We start from the raw sequence: 25,467 nt of genomic DNA, 5'->3' as shown, positions 1-25,467 counted from the left end.
AATGTTTCAGAACATTGCCATACACTGCAAAATTGTCCTTGGTTGAGAACCACTGCTTAAAAGCTAAGACAAATCAATAAATTATACTCATAATTCCCTCATACAAACTGAGGTTGAGAGATGGCCAAGGTGAACTAGAGTTGAGATATCAAATACAGTAACCACTGGCCACATGTAGCTACTAAGCACTGAAAGTGTGGCTAGTCTGAATTGAGATATGCTATTAAGTGGAAAATATATACTAGATTTCAAAGACTTAGTATTAAAAAAGAATGCAAAATATTTTTAAATTTTTTTGTATTTATTATATATTGAAATATTAATAATATTTTAGATATACTAGGCTAAAATAAAATACATTAAAATTAACTTCATCTGGGCTGGGCGTGGTGGCTCACTCCTGTAATCCCAGCACTTTGGGAGGCCGAGGTGGGCAGATCATGAGGTCAGGAGATTGAGACCATCCTGGCTAACACGGTGAAACCCCAACTCTGCTAAAAAATACAAAAAATTAGCCAGGCATGGTGGCAGCCGCCTGTAGTCCCAGCTACTCAGGAGGCTGACGCAGGAGAATGGTGTGAACCTGGGAGATGGAGCTTGCAGTGAGCAGAGATTGCGCCACTGCACTCCAGCCTGGGTGACAGAGTGAGACTCTGTCTCAAAAAAAAAAAAAAAAAATTAACTTCATCTGTTTCTTTTTACTTTAAAAAAATGTGGCTATTAGAAAAGCTAAAATTACTGTGGCTTGTGTTACATTTCTATTGAACAGTACTGAGTTCATGCAGAAAACTATGCCCCACTTCATGCTATCTATTCCAGGCAGCCGTTGACAAGAAGGAAGGGAACTCAAAAGAGCTCTTTCTTCAGTTTTCTCTTTACATTCTCTCCATTCTCCTTGGATGATCTCCAGGCCCACTGCTTCAGTGCAATTACTACTCATAGATGACTAATCTCCAAACTATATCTGTAGGACAGAGCTCTACTGAAATCTAGATATATATACACATATACATACATACATATACATATATATATATATATCTCCAACTATCAACTAAACAAGTCAACTTAGACATCTTAGAGGAGCCCCAGATTTCTAGTTTTAAATGATCGTCACTCCCCAAAAGGCTCCTCCTCAAGGATTCTCCATTTCAGCAAATGCAGTGTTAATGCAGATGTTCAAGCCAGAACCTGAAAGTCATCCATAAATTCTCTCTTCTCTGTCTTCCCACTTGGAATCTCTTACAAAGTCTTGCTTCGTCTACTTCCTTTATAAATGTTTCTGGAATCCTCCTTTTTCCTACCCCACTGGCTAGGACAAGTTACCATTATTTCTCCCTGTATCAACTCCCCTGTCCCCCACATACTCATATTACACCCTGTCCTTCCCTACTCAAAACACTTATCCCATAGATAATTATTTTGTTTCGTGTTATATTTCCTATTAGAACATTATACTACATAAATAATGCAGTATAGCTCTTTTTTTTTTCTTTTTGAGACAGAGTCTCACTTTGTCACCCAGGCTGGAGTGTAATGGTGCAATCTCGGCTCACTGCAACCTCTGTCTCCCAGGTTCAAGCGATTCTCCTGCCTCAGCCTCCTGAGTAGCTGGGACTACAGGTGTGTGCCACCCTGCCCAGCTAATTTTTGTAGTTTTAGTAGAGATGGGGTTTCGTCATGTTAGTCAGGCTGGTCTCAAACTCCTGACCTCAGGTGATCCTCTCGCCTTGGCCTCCCAAAGTGCTCAGATTACAGGTGTGAGCCACCACGCCCGGCCCAGTATAGCTTTCTTGTTCATTGTTGTATCTCTAGTTCACTGATTGATGAATGAATGAATGAATGAATGAGGAGGGGCACAAATTGTTAACTCACAGCAACTTACTAAGGAACTAGGCTATCAAAACAATGGTTCATTAGTGTATGAGGCCTGGGAAAATATCAGTCCTTATGTCTAAATATCAGTATTTATGTATTGATACAAGTGCTAGGATTCTAGAAATGGGGAAAAAGTATTTAGAGAACATGTGTCCTGTATGCTTATCCTTAACAGATCTGTCACGCCTAAAATCATATTGAAGCCTTTCCATATAGGGGGCAGGAAAGAACAGCTAAAGAGTGCCTTGTACAATCCTCCAGCCCTGCAGCAACATGATGCCCAACATTTTCCAATGCCAATGCCATAGTCCCAGAGCATCTATAGTTTCCATGAAAAGCAACTAAAGTTTATGCAAAACTAAACACAACTGTGATGAATTTAACTATTTCTGAAAGTAAGTCATTCTCTAAGAGCACAAGCTCAAGAGAAGCAGTAAGATTTTCTCCCTCAGTCTTTTTTCATTAGGGATTCTCAATCTCCCTTCCAGCCTAAGCTAGCCTTTATCCCCTAGTCCATCTCTAGTTTGAAAGGAGGTTAAGATGAACCATGACAGCTTCCATACTAACTGTAAGTTATGATTGCTGATTTGGATTTTTACAGATGTCAGTGGTGACTTATGTATTCCAGATCTAGGTGAAGGAAGTCAAGATTTTTTAATAGATGTCAGTGGTGCTTTATGTATTTCAGATCTAGGCTAAGGAAGAGGAAACTGTGAAGGACTCCCAGCAATACATATATTTAAGAACATGCAAACACAAAGGCAAAAACCAGACCTATGTTTGCATTCATTTTTACCTATTGGTCTTCCTATAAGTGAGGGAGTAGTGGTGTCGGTATATGGGGCATGGTGATGTGTGATATGGACCAGGCAGTAGCTGGGAAAGGATAGCATGTGAAAGCCAGGTGCAACAGTACTATGCAGGGCTATACCTGTTTAACTGATTTTTAACAACTGTCTTATCTATTATGGAAATCATGTAAAAGACCATTCTTTTATAGGATGAGAAAGGGAAGTGGGGTCTTTACGACTAAAGAAATGTTAGAAAATGTTTTTAAAAATTATCTTAATTTATCCAACTTTTATAGCCCAACTAAACAAACAATGACAATTAGTTGGTTCCCACCAATTTTGGCAGTGGGATAAACAGATTTAATGAGGAAGTTTAGTTTTTTTTGGAACTAGATGCCCTGTTTCTTTCTAGAAACGACTCTCAAAGAGCGGTGGGAAAGTTAACAAAGCCCATTTTTTTTCCTATACAATTTTCTGAACTGTTTCCATAACAAAGTTCAATATTCTGATTATCCAAATAAAAGTATCTGTTTCTGGTAATAAGAGCAAGGTAGCTGAGATGTAACAAAAGGGGTATAAGACTTAGAAAAAAAAATACAAGACTGAACCCCAGCTGAACCACTCAATCTTTATGTGCCCTTCTAAACAATCCATTTTCAACTGGGGCAGAGCTCCACAGAGTAGATGAAATTTGGTCAGGGTGGGGTGGGAATCTCATTTGTATTTTTTTTTATAAAGCAGAGATATACATATAGTACATAATCGGATCTATACAGTGTATTTGTGGTATTAAAATTTCATGAGAGTTAGATTAGGAAAAATCTCTAAAGTCTTCTCAGGGGGGTAATAGTGAACAAAAGGCTGAATAAATTATTCTAAGCCTTCATTTCCTCAACTGTATGTAAATGAGTCAGCACCATCCACCTTAAAGGATTATTACAATATAACTACCATCAGTCCTATTATCTGTGAGCTCCACATTCATGGATTCAACCAATGGCGGGTCAAAAATACTGGGGAGAAAAGAGACGAATCAAAAATATTGGGGGGATAAATTCCACAAAGTTCCAAAAACCAAAACTTGAGTTTACCAGTGTGTCTACACATTAAATCTGCACAAATGAAGTGATGTGTAGGCATTGTTTTAGGTACTATAAGTAATCTAGAGATGATTTAAAGTATACAGAAGGATGCGCATAAGCTATACGCAAATACTAAGGCATTTTATATTAGGAACTTGAGCATATGCAGAGGTCCTGGAACCTATACCCATAGATACCCAGGGACAACTGTATATCTAAATATACACAGAGAATAAGAGAAATAACAAGGAAAATAACCAAAATTGTATGTTGTTAATATAGAACTAAAAACACAGATTCAAACGTATATATTAATGTCACCTAGTGATATTATTCACTGATAATGTCTTACGTACTCATAAGACAATTTTCTCACTAGTCATTTTACCACTTAACATCCAAAGTCATAAAGTCAAATAATAAATACAAGAAGAACCTATAAATGTGGCAAAAATACAAACCTAAGATGCCGATTTCAAGACCAGCCAAGGCTGTTTTAATTTTATCATAAATATCTTCTGATGCAAAGTCAACAGCAATGGTTCTTGTCTCCACTTTGAATTTTTCTTCTAGGGAAAAAGAAAACACAAACGGGGAGAGACAGGGAAAATTAGTACATGGCAGTGAAGATTAAGGCATTTGATAGCATTATCCTTTCAGACGTTTCTCCCCACCCAATTTGATACAAAATTTACACCAGGATAATTTTAAGCAATCATGAGACCATCTAAGAGATGATATAGAGTCAACACATTAGTTCTGCAATAAAAATTCTAATGTCGTCACAGAGAGCTGGCTGAATGTTCCTTAATCAGTTCTTCTTTTGTAAATCAATAATGAAAACTACTTTTAGACCCTTAGGTACAAATAATAAAACATGATTCATATCATAAAGTTATATACTCTTTAAATATCACTGGCTTTGTGATTTTAATTGTAAATTGGTGCTTTGTAACTTCAGGAAGAAGTCTTCATGTTGTAAAATATTTTAAAGTGTGATACATTAAAACAAAAAGTCTATCTTATCACAATGGAAATAAAATGAATGGGATCTTATAATTTGGGAGCTTGGTTAATAGTTAATAATCACTACATTTTAAAATCCACACAAAATGCACAGTAATAAAGGAATAAAGTAACACAAGAAACAACTCAGTATTCTACTTTACACAAGTCTATTAAGGTCCAAACAGTGCTGATGAAAATAATAGCTTCAGAAATGAGACCCTGGAGGAACAAAACTCATCTGAGTTAATGTACAGTATTTACTTTTGCCTTCAATAGACAGCCCCTGTGAAGAGATAGCACAGGCTCTGAGGTCACACAGACATGAGCATCAATTTCATTTCCACATATATTTGCAAAATGACTTTAAGCAAGTCACACATCCTCTTTCAGCCTCACCATCCTTTGGTGAAAATGAAGATAATTCTACCCAAATGATGATGTGAGGCTCACATGATACCTATGGTACGCAGACGGCAGTCCATAAAGGCTAGATTCTCTTTCTCTCCTCAACCATCTCCACTCAGCTTACTTAGTCAAGTCCAGTGAGCTAGGAATGCTTATTCTTTAGAACTTGCTGAGAATTCAAAAGAATTAATTTTAAAATCCTGCTTCCAAAAATAAATCTTTCTTCAGTCAAAGTCAATGTCAGCTCATCACAGAGCATGCAGGATTAATCCTCGTAGGAGGTATGTATTCTTGACCTAAAAGGATTTCTGTCTAAAACTAAAGAGTTGGTTCATGAGAGATCTGATTCTTAGTTAGACTTAATGAAAAGTACTGACCCTAGGTAGAAATCCATGAATAAACTGAAAAGAAGAATTGACCTAGAAAATACCTTATTTGGTGTTAAAGGTATACTTACTGTGCTAATATAAATGAGTTATAGGTGTGCTCATGTAATGGGAAGTTAGAGACAGAGCTGTAATTTCACAATAGCTGGTCCAACATGTCTACTTTAACATTTCACAGAACTTATCACCAGTAAATAAAGAATGCTGACTTTATTATAGCCACAGATCCACACGGGAAAAAAAAAGCCCCAAAACAAAAGCTCAAAAATACCTTTGATTAAATGAAAAACTTCATTCAAGAATAACATAAGGTAAATTTATCTATTTATTTTGAAAAGCAAATTATTTTTCCATACTAGTATTAGGTATTGACATTCAGGAAATTTTCTATCAATAAAAGCCAACTCACAACTCCTGAACCAAATTCACTCTTCTGCATCTCACAGGATTTGCTGAATGTACATACTTACATTGTAGAGTTTTGTATAGATATGTTGCTAAAAAGATTCAATGACATTTTCACGAAGAATGTTATTTAGTAATGAACCAAAGCAAGCTCTTTGTATTCACATTAGCATAAGCAAATGGCTTCTGGTACAAGTTTTTCAGGTTAATTAAAATTTCTGAACTCATACCTAGATTTCCCAGAATCATGTACTAATATAGTGACCACTGCCTTTTTTAAAAAACAACTTTTCTTCACTGCCTCTATTGTGAGCCTTTCCATTTTTTTTTTTTTCTTTTAAGAGATGGGGTCTCAAGCCTGGGCTTAAGCCTCCTTAGTAGCTGGGACTATAGGCACACACCATCGTTCCCGGCTTTTCCTATTTCACGTAGGTCAGACCATGATACCCACCTCTTCACAAACCTCCAGAGATTTCCCTCTCACTCAGAGTAAGAGCCAAAAGGCTTTGGCAACAGCCTAATAAACGGCGTGAGTTTATTGGCTGAACTCACCTCCAACTACTCTCCCCGTTGCTCCTCAGTTCTAGCCATAGGAGATCCTAGCAGTTGTTTAGATACAGAATGTTGTCCACGTACACTCAGGACTTAAACTTACCATTCCCTATGTTTGGAATGCTCTTCCACATCCCTTGTCTCTGGTGGGTCCTTGAGCAAATGTTACCTTCTCAGAGAAGCCTGCCTTGCCCACCCTTTAATAAATGCAACCATCCCCCCCAGCACTCCTCATGCCCTTCCCTGCTTTATTTTATCCCATTGTACTTACCACCTTCTAATACACTAGGTAGTGTATTTTAATAATGTACATGCTTGTCTATATGTCTTGACTCAAATTAAGCTTCAAGAAGACAAGGACTTGGTTCTGTTTTGTTAAGTTGCTCAACAATGGCACAAATGATCTGGGATTTTCCCACCCTCCTCTCTTTTCCCTTAGGCTGGCTCCTTTCCTGGAGGGCCATTGCCATTCCATGCATCGCATGCAGACAACAATGTTCGGAGGCAGAGATTGTATGTCTCTGTGATATGTCCCTTTTATAGAGAGAAAATTTCCCCAGAAGAATCCAGCAGACTCCCACCACGTTTCCTTTCCAAGGAATATGGTACATGCATGCTATTGACCAGGGACATGGTTGGGTGGACTTTCAGAATTCCATCAACTGCCTCCACCTCCACCATCGAGTTCTGTGAATCAAAAATAGATGTGCATATATAAGAATAGGACAGGAACTGTCTCTTTCTGGGCCAAGGCAATTGAATAAGAATTATAATGGAGGGGTCTAGAAGGCTAAGGTGGGAGCTAGCTAGCCTATGTTAAAAAAGAAAAGTTGAGAACGATGGTGTGTGCCTGTAGTCTCAGCTACTCAGGAGGCTTGAACTTGGGGCTTGGAGACCAGCCTAGAAGTAAATCTAGGCATCTTCCCCCTTCCCATAGCCTATTACCCTGCATGTGACCCTGCCAACAGAAGACAAGACAAATGGACAAGAATCCTCTAACTTTAAACATCAGTATGAGGGTGAATTAAGCACCTGGAACAGAAGTAGATACCAGATATACATAACACAGCCCTCATTTCCACCTTCACACCTCCCCAACCTGTTTTTTTTCATAAAACCACCAGTCTACAACTCAGCAACAGCCTACTGCTAGGGAAGAATAAGCACTTTACCAAAGTTTTTGGAGTAGTACTTCTTCTGGGACTCTGATCCTTGCCTCATTACAAAGGTCTAAGAAATGACACAGCCTCTCTCTTTTTTCCAGAGTAGGAGTTGAAATAAGTTAAAATCAATATCCCACAAGTGTGTAGGATAAAGATGCACAAACAATTGGATTTGGAGGTTGCAATGAATATGATATGAGCCACACAATTACCCCTTCAGTGAAACTCATGTTGCCCTAATTGTGGGAGTATCACCAGCAGACAGCTTTTGGGTGTCAGCCTCAGCTGCAGAGTTGCCTTGTCCAAGATCACGCTCTTTCCGTAGCATCCTCATCCAATGGCTGATCCCGGTGAATGTTTAAAGTGATTGGACAGCTTGTCCCTACAAGATTCTGATTCCAGAAGTATAGTCTGTTTATTATCTTATTTTTCTGTTCTTTCACAATGCCCTAGTTTTAGTTATGCTACATCTAAAATGGGTTTCAACATTTCCAGTAGTGCAAGTCTACTTTGTTCTTCTTTTTTAAAAACTTATTGCTTATCCTCACCTGTTTAGTCTCAGTTTTGATTGGGATTACATTAAACATTTCAATTAAAGAATGACAATGTGGCATTCCCTCCGGGCTCTCCATTTATTCAAATGTTTTGTTTAAATATCTCACAGTAAAATCTTGTGGTTGTAAATTCTTAAAGACTTAAAGAATTCCATGATATATACAGATACTCAATACTATTGATGCCTATTGACAAATCAGTCGGTATCTGAAATTGTATGAGCTAGCATCCCACTACTTACAGTTGTGGTTACATATAGTCATGACCCATCCCAACTTTATTTTCAGATGAAAATAATTATCAGATGGTCTTGGCCAACTGCCTCTCAGCCTAGTGGCTAAGACCAAACACCAAGAAGAAAAAAACTGGTATGAACTGCTCGAGGCAGTCAACTAACTAGAAATGGAGGCAGAAATGCAACTCTGGCATAAAAAGTGGAGAATGAAGCTAAGCTACACTGATACTATTCACTCCCTTTCTATCTACTGCTCCATTGAAAACCAGATAACTACAATTGTGGAAAAGCAGAAAGCAAATATTATTTATAACGATAGTGCTATAGAATAATGAATATCCTCACTGGCCTCAAGCCATTCCATCACCTGCAAGAGCACATGCCCCACTCCTACAGTCACACTGCTGTTTACGACACAGAGTATTCAGAATTCATTCAAGGTCAAGTCTGGAATTGACAGAAAAGGAACTGAACCCTCAAATAGTCTCAAGAGGCTGCTGAAACACCTCTCAATATTAAAACTCACACATTTTTAGGTGCAAGCCAAGAAAGGTGATAAATATATTCAGAATGGCTTTATGTTTACCATACTTCCAGCTCTGGCCATCATCATTTTCATTTTGCTCAACAAATTGGCATTTCCTTTTAAATTTCTCTTTCTATAAAAATAATTTTATAGATTTTAGAAGGACTTTCCTCAAGTTTTTCCCCTAGGTGGCTGGGGATATTAAGTCTGAGAATGTTACAAAAGAAGTCTAATTTACACAAACTTGTGTGTTATTTGTGTTTTTTCTATTAATAAAACCAAAATATATATGTTGACTCTCCTTTGTCCCCACATCTGCTCCAAATAAACAGCCTGCCTTCCCCTGTAAGTTTTAGGTACTACCCATTATGAAATTTCTGTCATATCACCCTTCCTCACTTTTTCCATATTATAACATTATTATAAGATTCTTTAAGATTCAAGTCATGTTACTGCATCCGTGGACATATTTTTCACTATTCCTATTTCCTCCAAGGTAAAGCTACTTCCACTCTCTGCTGTGCTCCTAGAAACCTTCTATATAACCCTACGAGGCACTTAATATATTAAGCAAAGAGTCTGTTTCTTAAACAGGGAGCATTATTTGTCATATTTGTATTCCCTGCAGCTAGCACCATGTCTGGCATAAAGCAGAGGTCATTCTGCTCAATGTTTGTTAAATGAGTAAATAAAACTAGGCCAACACAGCTGATTTATTAAAATCATCTTCTCAATACTTCTTGAATTCCTCCCTATAGAAATTACATTTCTTACATGCTGGTAAGAAATGTATGTATAAGACAGAACATTAGGCATATTAAAATATAAGCTAGAGTGGGGTGTGGTGGTGCACGCCTGTAGTACCACCTACTCTGGAGGCTGAAGCAAGAGGATCACTTGAGCCCTGCAGTTTGAGACCAGCCAGGACAACATAGCAAGACTCCAGCTCTCAAAAAAAAAAAAAAAAAAAAAAAGGTTACATTGAGAGACAATTCAGTTCCTCCATCTGTCATACACGGGTCTGGACTATCATTCTCATATAAATTCAAACATTTTAGAGTTACAAGAAACCTTAGAAACCATCCCATCTCATGAATAAAGTACTCTAAGCTTGGCTCAGGGGCACATATATGAAGGTTGAGGATATTTTAGTCATGTACCAATCTCCCTTATTCCAGTCTTGGAAAAGATAATGAGTTGGGGAGAGGAGACTCTTAGAGAAACAGCACTATATTCAATGCGTACCAATTTTAGCATCTTAAAAATAAATTCATAAAATTCAGTTTGTAACCATAAAAATGTCTCGCACGTTTTTTAAAAAATCTCTCCATTTTCACTAAAATTATGTTTTACAGTATTTAGAGATTTAAAAGATGCAAGACAAGTCTTTTGTACTTTCTCTAATTTTAAGGGGAAAAGAAAAACAAAGTCCCCTAACCAATTTCTCTCCACTTCCCTTCTTTTCCTGTCTTCTTTCCCCCCCGCAACTCCTAGGCCTTACCGTATCCTTACATCCCTACTATCCCTTGGGGTGAGACATCCCCCAACAAAGAAAGCCTGCCTTACATGACTTTGGAAAAGGTGATTGTGTACTAGAAGGGAATAATTGATCTGACTCCATTTCTAAAGGCCCATTTAATTACAATGAGCAGAGATGCTACACAAATAATGGTCTATTTCCTTTTTTATGTTGCCCTTGGAAAAATATTCATGACAATTTTAATCTCATATGAAGAGACCCATTTTCCAAAAAATTAATCATAGCTCATCAGGATTCTATCTCAAACCAAGCATTTCTTTATTTTAAGCCAAGGTTATTATATTTTTTTCATTATAGCCTCTTTAACTAGAACAACCACTTGCAATAAATAAAAACCTTATGCTGCGTGAATCTGTTCTATTGATAGGACGTGAATAGACTCCATCCTTTTGAAAGTTCTGGGTTCTACAGTTGGTCCAGGAATTGTAGACTCTTGTACAAACCACTCTTGAAGAAATTTTCATATAACAATGTTGATTTTTCTGCACTTGGTAAACAAAAGGTCAACAGAAGTACCTGAATTTTGTTTTTTGAGGGGAGAAAAAGGCAAAATATTCCTCTTCTTCTTCTTCTTCTTTTTTTTTTTTTTTTTGAGACAGAGTCTCACTCTGTCACCCAGACTGGAGTGCAGTAGCGTGATCTCGGCTCACTGCAACCTTTGCCTGCCAGGTTCAAGCGATTCTCTTGCCTCAGCCTCCCAAGTAGCTGGGATTACAGGCACCCACCACCACGCCCAGCTAAGTTTTGTATTTTTAGTAGAGACAGGGTTTTGCCATGTTGGCCAGGCTGGTCTCAAACTCCTGACCTCAGGTGATCCGCCTGCCTTGACCTCCCAAAGTGCTAGGATTACAGGCATGAGCCACTGCTCCCGGCCCAAAACATCATTCTTAAGATTACTACACTTAAGATTCCAAGATGCTACGCTAGCAGTATGAAAGCAGGGTTCACTGGAAGAGCCTGGGATGCAGTTAGAAGCCCTGCACTTGAGTGCCAACTCAACTGGTTGCTGGCCTAAGGCCCTTCACTCAAGCCTTTGAACTTTCAAGAATACCATTTCTTAGCCTAGAAAACCACAAAAAATAATACCCACCCTACACAGTTTTTTTTATTTTGTTTTTTGTTTTTTTGAGATGGAGTTCCGCTTTTGTTGGCTCACTGCAACCTCCACCTCCTGGGTTCAAGCGATTCTCCTGCCTCAGCCTTCCGAGTAGCTGGGATTACAGGCACCCACTACCATGCCCTGTTAATTTTTGTATTTTTTAATTAGAGATGGGGTTTCACCATGTTGGCCAGGCTGGTCTCAAACTCCTGACCTCAGGTGATCCGCCTGCCTCAGCCTCCCAAAGTGCTGGGATTACAGGCGTAAGCCACTGTGCCTGGCCCATAATAATTCATAAGTTTTAAATTGCACGCCATTCTAATTAGCATGATGAAATCTTGCACTGTCCTGCTCTCAGTGTGAATCATACCTTTGTCCAGCATATCCATGCTGTACACACCACCCACTCTTTAGTCACTTAGTATCTCTCTTGGTTATCAGATCAGAAAAAGAGCACATATAGGTATATAGGGTTCAGCACTATCCACAGTTTCAAGTATTCACTGGGGATCTTGTGGCATATCCCCTGCAGACACGGGGGGACTCCTCTATCTGCCAATATCTACAAAGATGGCTGCTTGGCAAATAGTTGTTCTTTCCTTAATAGCATAGGCTGCTGTAGGTATAATCTGTATTTTTAACTCTTACCTCCTTGCATCAGCTGCATATTTTTTCAAGCTGGCATGAACATCTGACTCTGCTTCAAAAAGTGATTCATTACCATATCATCCGTGGAATCAATGGTCATGATGTACTATTTTTAGCCTTGCCTTTAGCGTCCAAGTATTTCCTTGACTCAATTTGCTTGTAATTAACCTTTAAATTATTGTTTGTTATCTATTCCAAGGTGTACATTTTAATTCACTTTTCATCTCTGAAATCAAGGTGTTTTATAATTGATGGCAAGTCAGTTTAATTGGTGAATTTTCTTTCTTAGTGGTTATAAGCTGCATTGTTGCTTCATGATCAATGGTATCTCAGATTTGATGAAAGAAGCCTGGGAACCCTGCTGACAGTCACGCTTCTCTCTCTTTTTTGCGGGGGGAGGCAGTGGGCAGTGGGACAGGGTCTCACTCTGGCACCCAGGCTAGAGTGCAGTGGCGCGGTCATGGCTCATTGCAGCTTGGACCTTCTGGGTTCAAGAGATCCTCCCATCTCAGCCTCCCAAGTAGCTGGGACCACAGGTGCATGCCACCATGCCCATCTAATTTTGGGGGTTTTGTCATGCTGCCCAGGCTGATCTCAAACTCCTGGGCTCAAGTGATCTACCTGCTATGAGCTCCCAAAGTGCTGGGATTACAGGCATGAAACCACAATGCCTGGCCTACCCTTCTCTTTAATGTCACCAAATGACCTCGGTCAGCTTCCAAATACAAAATTCCCAGTACTCTAGGGATCATAATATTCCACCACCACTGCTAGTCAAAGAGACAAAAAGATTTCCCATTCTAAACCAAGGCCCATGTGCTCATTCATTTATTCAGGAGCATGGCGAGTTGCAATCTGGCAAAGCATCTCACTCCCTAAACTGTAAGCTCTATGAGGGCAGGATCTGTGTCTGTTTTTTGCTCTTTACTACTGTTTACTCAAAGCCCAACAGTACTTGGTACTTTATAGGAGCTAAATAAATGTTTTGATTGAATAAATTCAAGAAATACATACTAAGTAGTGCCCATGTGTCAGGCTTCACCCTGAGGACAATAACAAATACCCTCAAATAGGTTATATTTTGATGAAGGAGATATGTGTAAACCCAATTGCTGCTCTAATAAATATAAACAAAGCATCAAAGAGAAAGCAACTCATTCTTGCAGAGTGCTATTTTACCTACTAGGTAACATTTGTGAGGAGTTTTTGGTGAAGAATAGGAATTGACCCTATCAAGAAAGGGCAGATGTTGGCAAAACCGGAAAGTGCAGAAAACGAACAGCATGTTGTAAGAATCCCTGTGGATGGCACAGAGAAGCGGAAAGAAAATTCGTAGAAGACAGCTGGTGGAGGTTGTATGGTCCAAGATAACAAATAGGACTAGCTACTTAATTTGTGGGACCCAGTGTAAAATAAAAATGTGGGGCCCCCTCGTTCAAAAGTTATTAAGAATTTCAAGATGGCAATAGCAGAGCATTAAACCAAGTATGGACCCTTCTAAGTGTGGGGCTCCATGCAAATGCTCAGGTCACAGGCCTATGGAATTGGTCCTATAACAAGTTTATATTTCCTCCTGTGTGTTACAATTACTTAGGAGAGGTTATTAAACTGGGAAGTTACAAGATCGCACTTCTTTTTTTTTTTTTTTTTTTTGAGGAAGGAAATGACGGTGGCAGAGTAGAAGATACACAGCTTGTTATAAAAAGCGACAGGTGGCAGGCAGAGAACAAAGCAGCCGCTTCATTAGTCCCGTGAGAGAGGAGGGTCCCATGGAGAGAGAGACAGCAGTGGGAAGAGGAAGGCAGGCTAGGCTGGGAGGGACTTCTGACTGAGAGCCCACAGGACTGTACAACTGAGCAGACAAACAGCTCTATGAAGAGAGAGAACACAAGGGTTTTATACATTTGCTTTAGAAATCTGGTTAATGAAACATCACATTTTATAGCTAAAACAGTCTTTCTAGTTCTGCATATGAGGCAATTTTCCTGTGATTATGTCTCAGCATTTTTTTAATCATATGAAATGTGTCTCTCTGTTATTTTTTAGTAAAACGAATCTTTTCTTGAGGTAAGTTACTTCTCTCTCTTTGTTAGCTTGAAAAATGAAATGACTACCAAGAAGATTTGGGCCAGAGCTGACCAATTTTCCATGCAGGATAACCGTGACCTACAAATCAAGTTAGAAAGCAAAAAGAGATATTCCTGTAACCCACCATACTATTTCTCCCTTCTTCTTTCACACATAAAGATAGCTAAAATTAATTAGAAGTCAAATATCACACAGTACCTTTATTTTAAAAATGCTGATTGAGCTAATTTTTTTAAAAAGTAATCTCTTTTTATTTTAACCTGTCACTTTGTTCTTATGAGATTCCACTCTGGTTTTGTAAAATCTTGCCACAGGAAAAAAGTATTCTTTTCAAGGTCTGGATCTCCCACTTTGGTAGTTAGAAAAAAGAAGCTTAACAGTTGATTTTATTTCTTGTCTTTAAAAAGGGAACTTTGGGGGCAGAAAACTCACCATAAAATTTAAAATAGCTATTGAAATGAGTATTTACTTTACTATTATTATTATTATTATTTTTTTTTTTTTTTCCGAGACGGAGTCTTGCTCTGTCACCCAGGCTGGAGTGCAGTGGTGCAATCTTAGCTCACTGCAACCTCCACCTCCCAGGTTCAAGCAATTCTCCTGCCTCAGCCTCCCAAGAAGCTGGGATTACAGGCGCCTGCCACAATGCCTGGCTAAGTTTTGTATTTTTAGTAGAGATGGAGTTTCACAATGTTGGCCAGGCTGGTCTTGAACTCCTGACCTCAGGTGATCTACCCGCTTCGGCCTCCCACAGTGTTGGGATTATAGGTGTCAGCCACCGTGCCCGGCCAAGTATTTACTTCATTGCCATTTATGCTTAGATCAAGATAGTTCAACAATATTTTGTCAAGAGTAGAATGATCTTTCTGTTCAACACAGAAAACAGCCTCTCTCATTTACCAAAAGAGCATAGTTTTTACATATTAATACAAAATAAAAGCAAAGGCAGTTGATACACAATCTGTTCTGCAATACTTTCAGAACAAAGAATAAGAATTTAAAGGCCAGGCAAGGTGGCTCACACCTGTTATCCCAGCACTTTGGGAGGCGGAGGCGGGTGGATCACCTGAGGTCAGTAGCTTGCGATCAGCCTGGCCAACATGCTGAAACCCAGTGTCTACTAAAAATACAAAAATTAGCCTGACATGGTGGTACATGCCTGTAATCCCAGCTATTCTGGAGGTTGAGGCATGAGAATCACTTGAACCCAGGAGGAGGAGGTTGAAGTGAGCCAAGATCACCACTGCCCTCCAGCCTGGGCAACAGAGCAAGACTCTGTCTCAAAAGCAAACAAACAAAGAACAAAGTCATTTTGACCCTAGGATTCCCTAAAGGTACCATATAAAATGTATAGAGATATAGTTAATATTCTACCAACAAGACAGGAGTAATAATACAGTTATCAATTTCTGAGCATTGACTATACTCCAAGAATGCTACTAAATAACATTAAGTTATCCAATCTGTACAAGAACTTACTGGTATATTGCTGAAGTTTAAAATAATTATTCTCACAAATATCAGTTTTCAACATTTGAAAGGTCATGTTGTTTTTTAAATTTTGAAATAATCTCAAACCAGGAAAGCTGTATATATTCTACAAGTAACTTTTTTCCCCTGAATCATTTTAGATTAAATTGCTGACATGATGTCCAGCACCCAAAAATACTTTGATGTAGTAGTTCTCAAAATGTGGTCCATGATCCCTGAGAGTCAAAAATACTGACATTCTCTGCCCTCTTCACTATATTGAGAAAAGCAATGGTGGGTAAAACTGCTAGAACCTAAACAAGAATCAAAGCAGTGGCACCTGGCTGTATTGGAAGTCATTGTATTCTTCACATACTTGTAGTAAAAAAGAAAAAAGTCAGTTTCATTTAAAAATATCCCTTGATGAAGCAGTGAAAATCATTAATTTTGTTAAATCTCTATTTGAGTACAAATCTTTTTAATGTTCTGTGTGACAAAATGGAAAGTATGCATGAAGCACTTTTTCTGTGTTCCTAATACAATGGCTGTCTTGAGGAAAAGCATTTGTGCAATTGAGTCGTGAGTTGAATTAGCCCCTTTTTTCACGCAACCCACTTTATATGAAAGAACAACTGACAGAAAAACGATGCTTATTTGAATTTGGCAGGCATATTATCAAAAATGAATGAGGTTAGTTTGTCACTTCAAGAAAAACAAGCAACAGTATTTGTTGTCCATGATAACATTTGAGTTTTCAAATGAAAATAAGGTTTTGGAAAACTTGTATCCACCCCCATCAGCTTAAGAGAAAAAACTTTTCTGATAAGATTGGGGGTAATATTAACAATTGTGATTATCTTTGATACTGTGTCAACATTTGGAAGAGCTGCAAAATTCAGGAACGAATATTTTCCAAGTGATCAATGCATAAAGTTACAAAGTCATGATGGATAAAAGACCTATTCAGACTATGAGGTAGAACAATGAACCTTAATATTTTAATGTCACTCAGTGTAAAAAATTGATATAATTTCAGATTCCATATTGCAACTAACTTTTAAGAAGCTTTCACTTAGAATGTTTTGATGGACCAAAAGAATATCCACAATCATCCAAAGAAGCTATTAAAATAGCTTTCTCTTCTCCAACTACGCATCCATGTAAAGCCAGATTTCCTTCTACTTCAACCAAAATAACAAATTGCAGCAGACTGAATGCAGAAGTAGATATGCAAATCTAACTATGTTTTAGACTAAACTGTTTGGACTAGAGCAAGCTCTGCTCTAGTCACATCCTGGAAGCTGACTAGTCTATGCACAGCCAAAGCTTGAGGACTCATCAAGCAAGTAAATGTAGTTAAAAATCTTAAGACTAATAGTTTTCATGTAATATTAACTGTTTTCCTATTGTTCTGTTGCTGTATTCAACCTTTTTCCCAGGTAAGGACCTCTTTTGTCCTTGCTAGATATGAATATGCTGTATATTGTTTTGTTGTTGTTATCCCCCTTAACCATGCTAGAAGAAACACCTATAGAAAGATGTCCCCACTGTACACACACTACTTGGTCAAGTAACCCGAACCTGTCTGGCCCAGCAACAATTCTGAGTCTTTAAGTCATTCTTTAAGCATATAAACCAGAAGTTACCAGAGCCTCCTCATTTAGCAAAAAAAAAAACCCTGTTTACTTAGCTGGCTGAAAACACTGTCAGCAGCCTAAGCATTTCCTCATGTTATGTTTATAGAAAAGCTAACATGAGAGACTAATAGCCTTAAGAAGCAAAAAAGTTAATGCCTCAAGATAACTTTACTTTAACTGACTCTTTCCCCAAACAGATGCTCACAAGTTCCAGTGTCTGGCTCTTAAAAAGTTCTGTTATTAAGAAATACTATGCTGCTCACTAAAAAAAGGCTTTTAAGACCCAGTAAAAGAACAAACCTGCTTAGAACATGATAAAGTTGGCACATGTGCCTGTACAGGTTTAGCACAGGTTTAATCCTAAGTCTTTATTTAGAAAAATAGTTTCCAGCTATAAGAAGATTTAAAACCCTCATTGTAAGTATACTGCTAGTAATAAGAACTTGCTTGCTGCTCTCCTGCGTATTACCCTTGCTCCTTCAAATGATAAAAGGTTTTGTTGCCACCCTGGTTCATCAGAAAACTTCAGCACAAGTGTATTACATGAATCACTATCACTCTGTCTCACAAAGAGACTCAGAAAGTAAAAATAAAAGTGAGAACTTCAACTAATAAGTGAAATTCTCCAAGGGGGGAATAAGGAAGGAGACCACCATTTCTCCTGCTGTCCCCCACCCCCACCTGCCCTTGTCTAGTTTATAAGACAGGAGGAAAAGAAAAAAGCAAAAAGTTAAAAAGAAGATAAATAGCCAGATGGCCTGGTGTCACCATCTGGCCCTGGCAGTTAAAACAACAATAACAATAATAATAATAATAATAATAATAATAATAATATCAATCCCTGACCTAAACTACTTGTGTTATCTATAAATTCCAGACATTGTATGAAAAAGCATTGCAAAACTTTCTGTTCTGTTAGCTTATGCATGTAGCCCCCAGTAACGTTTCCCATGCTTACTCGATCTATCACGACTCTTTCATGTGGACCCCTTAGGAGTTGTAAGCCCTTAAAAGGGCCAAGAATTTCTTTTTGAGGGAGCTCAGCTCTTAAGACGCAAGTCTGCTGATGCTCCTGGCCGAATAAATCCTCTTCCTTCTTTAATCCGGTGTCTGAGGAGTTTTGTCTGTGGCTCATCCTGCTACAATGCCAGATATTAAAGAGATTTTGTAAATGTAAAACGATGTGGTTGTTCTCACTATATTTTGTTTTGTTTCAGAATATATAGTTATTTTCCCTCAAAATGTGTAGTGTTAACATGTAAAGGGTTTACTGTTATTATTTTTAAGTGAGTTAAATAATTATTTTTTAAGTTTCTCAGTTTCAATTTATAATGTGATAAACATTGATAGTGGTATCCTATGTAAACAAATGCTCTTTGGGGATGTGTTCATGTCCTTTGCAGGGACGTGGATGACGCTGGAAACCATCATTCTCAGCAAACTAACACAAGAACAGAAAACCAAACACCGCATGCTCTCACTCATAAGTGGGAGTTGAACAATGAGAATGAGAAGACATGGACACAGGGAAGGGCGCATCACACACCAGGGCCTGTTCAGGGTGTGGGTGGCAAGCAGAGGGATAGCATTAGGAGAAATACCTAATGTAGATTACGAGTTGATGGGTGGAACAAACCACCATGGCACGTGTATACCTATGTAACAAACTTGCATGTTCTGCACGTGTATCCCAGAACTTAAAGTATAATTTAAAAAAAAATGTAAAAAAAAAAAAGCTCTTTGGAGTCCTCAATAATATTTAAGAGTAAAAAGGGCTCTGAGACTAAAAAGTTTGAGAATGCTGCCTTAGTATGTACTTACTGCAGTCTCCTAAATGATGTAACCATCGAAATCAAGAAATTAACATTGAGGAATAATAACTATTGATGAATAATTACTATCTTCTAATCCTCAGAGCCTGTCAATTTTTACTAGTTGTCCCAACAATATCCTTTACTGCAAAAGGATCCAAGTCAGAATCACCCAATGCATTTAGCTACCATTCTGGTTAGCCTCCTTCAATCTGGAACAGTCTTTCTGCCTGTCCTTGACCTTCATATCCTTGATACATTGATTATTACAGGCCAATTACTTTGTAGAATGTCCCTCAACTTAGGTTTGTATGCTTCCTCATGATTAGATTCAGGATATGCACTTTTGGCCAGAATATCACAGAAGTGATGCTGTGTTTCTCACTGCATCCCATCAGGTGGCACATCATTTTGATTTGTCCCAGTACTGATGACGATAACTTTCGTCTCTTATTAAGGTAGTGTCTGCCAGTTTCCTCCACTATAAAAGTTACTATTATTTCCTTTTTAATTTGCAAGTTTTTGTATTCTGTAGGAAGATACTTTAAGACTACATTAAATCCCATTCCTTGTAAAAATTTCATTTCATTCATTTACTTATCATAATTACAATGGGCTCATGCTTTCCTATATTTTTTTTTTTTTTTGAGACGGAGTCTCTCTCTGCCACCCAGGCTGGAGTGCAGTGGCGCAATCTTGGCTCACTGCAACCTTTGCCTCCCGGTTCAAGCAATTCTCCTGCCTCAGCCTCACAAGTAGCTGGGACTACAGGCTCGTGCCACACCCAGCTAACTTTTGTAGTTTTAGTAAACGAGGTTACACTATGTTGACCAGGCTCATCTTGAACTCCTGACCTCAGGTAATCCTCCTGCCTTGGGCTCTCAAAGTGTTGGGATTACAGGAGTGAGCCACCGTACCCGGCCATGGTTTTCTATTTTAATTAACAGATTATAATTTGTTTCCATCCTTTTAATTTTAATGCTCAATTTATCCAGGTTTGGTTAGATAGCATCCCTTCAAGCTGGTTAGTGGAAATCCCTTCAAGTATCTTTGACATATATGCTGCATAATACAGGCTGATTAAATGCTCTAATTTAAGCCTTGATTTGAGAAGAGATAGCTTTATTTGTGACCTTCACTTGGTGGATAAAGGGTCTAAATAAATATGTGAGCTTTGTAGGGGCAAAACGAGTTCTCAGTTATTAATACTTACTAAGTTTCATGCTAATGATATATAAGCAACTCCACGCTTTGCCTAAAGCATTCCCAGAAAGTGTATCAAATGCATATTGAAAAGTAGATCATATGTGCCCACAGAAACAATTTTATAATTGGAATTTGTTATTAAATCAATCAGAGTTAAACCTAATAACCGTAACATACACACATATAATACCATTAGTCTCTGGAATAATTTAAAATAGTAAAATTATGTTTCCAAATACTGATTGTCTGAAGGATCCAATAACTATAAAGTACATATACAGCTTATAAATATGTGACTAACAGAACACAAATTTGGCCTTAAAAAGCATTAACACTTAATATACAATAAAATTTCATTTTTAAAATTCAGGGGAATGATTTGGACAGTAAGGAAACTTCCTAAATTCCCTAAAATTGTTGGCAAAATATTCTGTGTGGGTATATATATATATGTATATATATATTTTTTTTGTAGGAATAAACGTTTTACCATTTGAATTCACAAGAAGGTCCATGACACTCAAATAATAAGCATTTTTGGTTTTCTTACTGCCCAGAGATAGCCACAGTGAAAGGTCTGGGCTGTTATCTTGCAGATCTTTTTTGATGTGTATCTACATGTTATCTACAAACAGAATTGGTTCATGAGTTTGGCATTTGTGTGAATGTGGTGTATTCTTTTTTTAAAACAAAAGACAGACCAGACTTTCTCTAAAAATGCTATTCTGCAACTTGCTTTTTTTTCACTAAAGATGACCTTCCATGTCAGCATATACAGACAAACATTTTTAATGATTTCATAGCATCCTTGCATAATATTACATAGAACAGCTATGCCATAATTTCTTTAATCAGGCATCAAAAACATAGCGTTAAGGGCACAGATCAAAGGAAGAATTCATTGTATTGGAGAAGGAGATTGTATCACGGAAAGTTAAGAGCAACAGAATAGGTGAAGCTGGTGAATTCAGAGGAAATTTTATAGGTCACCAAGACCTCATGAGGAGGCGTTGGGGGGAAGACAAGATAAGAACAGGGAAACTGCAGAATGCTTATATTTGTTACCACCAAAGCCAAAAACACAGTTTGAGGAGAAGGAGTTATAGGTGCGACTAGTCTGCATGCACATATGCCCCAGATTCTGGGATTCCTTCTCATGCCAAAGATATGGCATTTTTATTATAAAATATACATATCTGTTATAATATATATAAAAAATAAAGTATGTAAAACAAATCATAATCCAAGGCAGGGCCACATATATTCTAGTTAAGGTCACCTTGGGGAAAGGTGCAGGAAGAATTTGACAAAAGATGTACCACAGGCAACAGCCAAAGGCACGAAGTCATAAAGAAAAGAATGTGAGTAATGCATTAAAGAACCATGCTGAGCCAGAGCATTCTGGAGTATTTGTGAACCCTGGTCACCTATTTTATCCCAGTGGCAATGGTAAAGACAGGTGATAACTCACGTTCTAATAATCTTTATCTAGCTTCTAAACATTTTCCTTAGAAAGACTAAAAACAATACATATGAGATGATATCCTGAGCAGCCTAACTGATGTATGCTTATGTAACATATGTATGGTATGTACATATATTACATATGTAACATATGTATGATAAGAATATGATATACATAGGCCAGGGGCAGTGGCTCACACCTGTAATCCCCACACTTTGGGAGGCTGAGGTGGGTGGATCACCTGAGGTCAGGAGTTTGAGATCAGCCTGGTCAACATGGTGAAACCCCGTCTGTACTAAAAATACAAAAAAATTAGCCTGGCATGGTGGTGGGTGCCTGTAATCCCAGCTACTTGGGAGGCTGAGGCAGGAGAATCGCTTGAACTCAAGAGGCGGAGGTTGCAGTAGGCTGAGAACACGCCATTGCACTCTAGCCTGGGCGACAAGAGTGAAATTCTGTCTCAAAAAATAAAAGAATACCATACACATGAGATGATATCCTGAGCAGCAGGGAGTGTGTAAGGCAATATGATATGCAGCAACAAGGAGTGGAGAGGGCACTGGGGGATGAGAGGGAGCAGATCATCTGCATCCTGCTACCAATACTTCCCATGAAATCTCAGAGACTATCTCAAATATACAGGTCAGCAAAATTATTTTGCAAATGTCACTGGATTACCAATAATTCTGCAGCCAATTAGGATAAAAAATGAAAAAAGAAACCAAGTTTTCTTTATCAGTAGGTACTAGATACCAGGATGATAAACAGCAGTAAGATGAACGAAATTCAGTAACTCTCCTTGAACATCCTACCCAATGTGAAAGCGGTAATGCATCATGTGGAAGATATTTTGCCTACTGTTCAGGGCAGCTGGCAGTTTTATTTCTCATTTTGGCCCATTAAAGCAATGAACATATTATACCAGCAAAGGCAAAGACTGAAAGTTAAACTTGCCTTACATTCAAAATGTTCTCCAATACATTCTCATTTGATCCTTAAAACAATCTTCTCACTTACGTGGAACACAGAGTCTTCAATCACAGATGTGAATTCAGTCACACCTGTTTTACACAAAGTACAATAGACAGCCAGGTATCTCGGGCCACAAAGATTCACAGAGGAAGACAGATGAATCTGGGTCTCCTAATGACTAATCCGTGGTCATAGTATCATGGTCCAGAAACAGCTCTTGGTATTTTAAAGAGCATGTTGCATAAAACCAATGTTGTAAGTTTATTTCCCATTCCAAAATAGAACACTGTTTTTAAGCCTGGATTTCAGGCAATTTCAGAATCTTAGTAATCGTTAATAATTAGTAACTAGGATCAGTCAAATTAATGCCTATAAGAAGAATTGATAAATGCCTATTATGTTTTCCTTAGAATTTTTATTGCCCACTTGGTAGATTATACTCCACACCATGTCCTCTCCACTAATTTAAGCAGGTCTCATTTCACATCCACATATTTGAAACTAGATGAAGACAAAGTGAAAAAAGATAAATTCTATCTCATGATTTTGAAATGTAAGGCAAGCCATAAATTTTGAAGGTCAAAATATTTGAGATGAACCTCATTAATTAAACTGCCAAATTCTAAAATATTATATCATCTTTAAAAAATTTGAATCAAAGAAAATAAACTTTCTACAATACCACAAAAAGCTTTCAGTAAATACATATTCTAAAATGCTCAGTGTTTAACATTTTATTCCTAAGAGATTATAAATATTAAAATTAGTTCACAATACAGAAGATATATTACTTTTTAATAAACTAATTTTTCATGGTATGTATACTTGTAAAGAGAAAAACTTGAAGAAATAAATTTGAGTTTATTGAGAGTTTTTAGCATGAAGGGTTGTTGAATTTTATCAAAGGCCTTTTCTGCATCTATTGAGATAATCATGTGGTTTTTGTCTTTGGTTCTGTTTATATGCTGGATTACATTTATTGATTTGCATATATTGAACCAGCCTTGCATCCCAGGGATGAAGCCCACTTGATCATGGTGGATAAGCTTTTTGATGTGCTGCTGGATTTGGTTTGCCAGTATTTTATTGAGGATTTTTGCATCAATGTTCATCAAGGATATTGGTCTAAAATTCTCTTTTTTGGTTGTGTCTCTGCCCAGCTTTGGTATCAGGATGATGCTGGCCTCATAAAATGAGTTAGGGAGGATTCCCTCTTTTTCTATTGATTGGAATAGTTTCAGAAGGAAGGGTACCAGTTCCTCCTTATACCTCTGGTAGAATTCGGCTGTGAATCCATCTGGTCCTGGACTCCTTTTGGTTGGTAAGCTATTGATTATTGCCACAATTTCAGATCCTGTTATTGGTCTGTTCAGAGATTCAATTTCTTCCTGGTTTAGTCTTGGGAGAGTGTATGTGTCGAGGAATTTATCCATTTCTTCTAGATTTTCTAGTTTATTTGCATAGAGGTGTTTGTAGTATTCTCTGATGACAGTTTGTATTTCTGTGGGATCGGTGGTGATATCCCCTTTATCATTTTTTATTGTGTCTATTTGATTCTTCTCTCTTTTTTTCTTTATTAGTCTTGCTAGTGGTTTATCAATTTTGTTGATCCTTTCAAAAAACCAGCTCCTGGATTCATTAATTTTTTGAAGGGTTTTTTGTGTCTCTATTTCCTTCAGTTCTGCTCTGATTTTAATGATTTCTTGCCTTCTGCTAGCTTTTGAATGTGTTTGCTCTTGCTTTTCTAGTTCTTTTAATTGTGATGTTAGGGTGTCAATTTTGGATCTTTCCTGCTTTCTCTTGTGGGCATTTAGTGCTATAAATTTCCCTCTACACAGTGCTTTGAATGTGTCCCAGAGATTCTGGTATGTTGGGTCTTTGTTCTCGTTGTGGGACGTATTTCAAAATAATAAGAGCTATCTACGACAAACCCACAGCCAATATCATACTGAATGGGCAAAAACTGGAAGCATTCCCTTTGAAAACTGGCACAAGACAGGGATGCCCTCTCTTACCACTACTATTCAACATAGTGTTGGAAGTTCTGGCCAGGGCAATTAGGCAGGAGAAGGAAATAAAGGGTATTCAATTAGGAAAACAGGAAGTCAAATTGTCCCTGTTTGCAGACAACATGATTGTATATCTAGAAAACCCCACTGTCTCAGCCCAAAATCTCCTTAAGCTGATAAGCAACTTCAGCAAAGTCTCAGGATACAAAATCAATGTGCAAAAATCACAAGCATCCTTATACACCAACAACAGTCAAACAGAGAGCCAAATCATGAGTGAACTCCCATTCACAATTGCTTCAAAGAGAATAAAATACCTAGGAATCCAACTTACAAGGGATGTGAAGGACCTCTTCAAGGAGAACTACAAACCACTGCTCAACGAAATAAAAGAGGATACAAACAAATGGAAGAACATTCCATGCTCATGGGTGGGAAGAACCAATATCGTGAAAATGGCCATACTGCCCAAGGCAATTTACAGATTCAATGCCATCCCCATCAAGCCACCAATGACTTTCTTCACAGAATTGGAA

The 25,467-nt window shown here is 38.0% G+C and overlaps 1 protein-coding gene across 1 annotated transcript in view; it reads right to left on the bottom strand.

Annotated features, from left to right (window-relative positions):
* HSD17B12 (hydroxysteroid 17-beta dehydrogenase 12) overlaps nt 1–25,467 on the bottom strand; it is a 175,924-nt gene that overhangs the window by 53,569 nt on the left and 96,888 nt on the right. Inside the window, exon 4 of the mRNA XM_003808211.5 lies at nt 4,213–4,320. Within this exon, the coding sequence (XP_003808259.1) occupies nt 4,213–4,320 (108 nt within the window). The remainder of the gene's footprint in view (nt 1–4,212; nt 4,321–25,467) is intronic.

Source organism: Pan paniscus, chromosome 9 (assembly GCF_029289425.2).
Source record: "Pan paniscus chromosome 9, NHGRI_mPanPan1-v2.0_pri, whole genome shotgun sequence".
NCBI classification, from domain to species: Eukaryota; Metazoa; Chordata; class Mammalia; order Primates; family Hominidae; genus Pan; species Pan paniscus.
The sequence above is the reverse complement of the archived record's forward strand: the minus strand, read 5'-3'. Positions and strand labels throughout refer to the sequence as shown.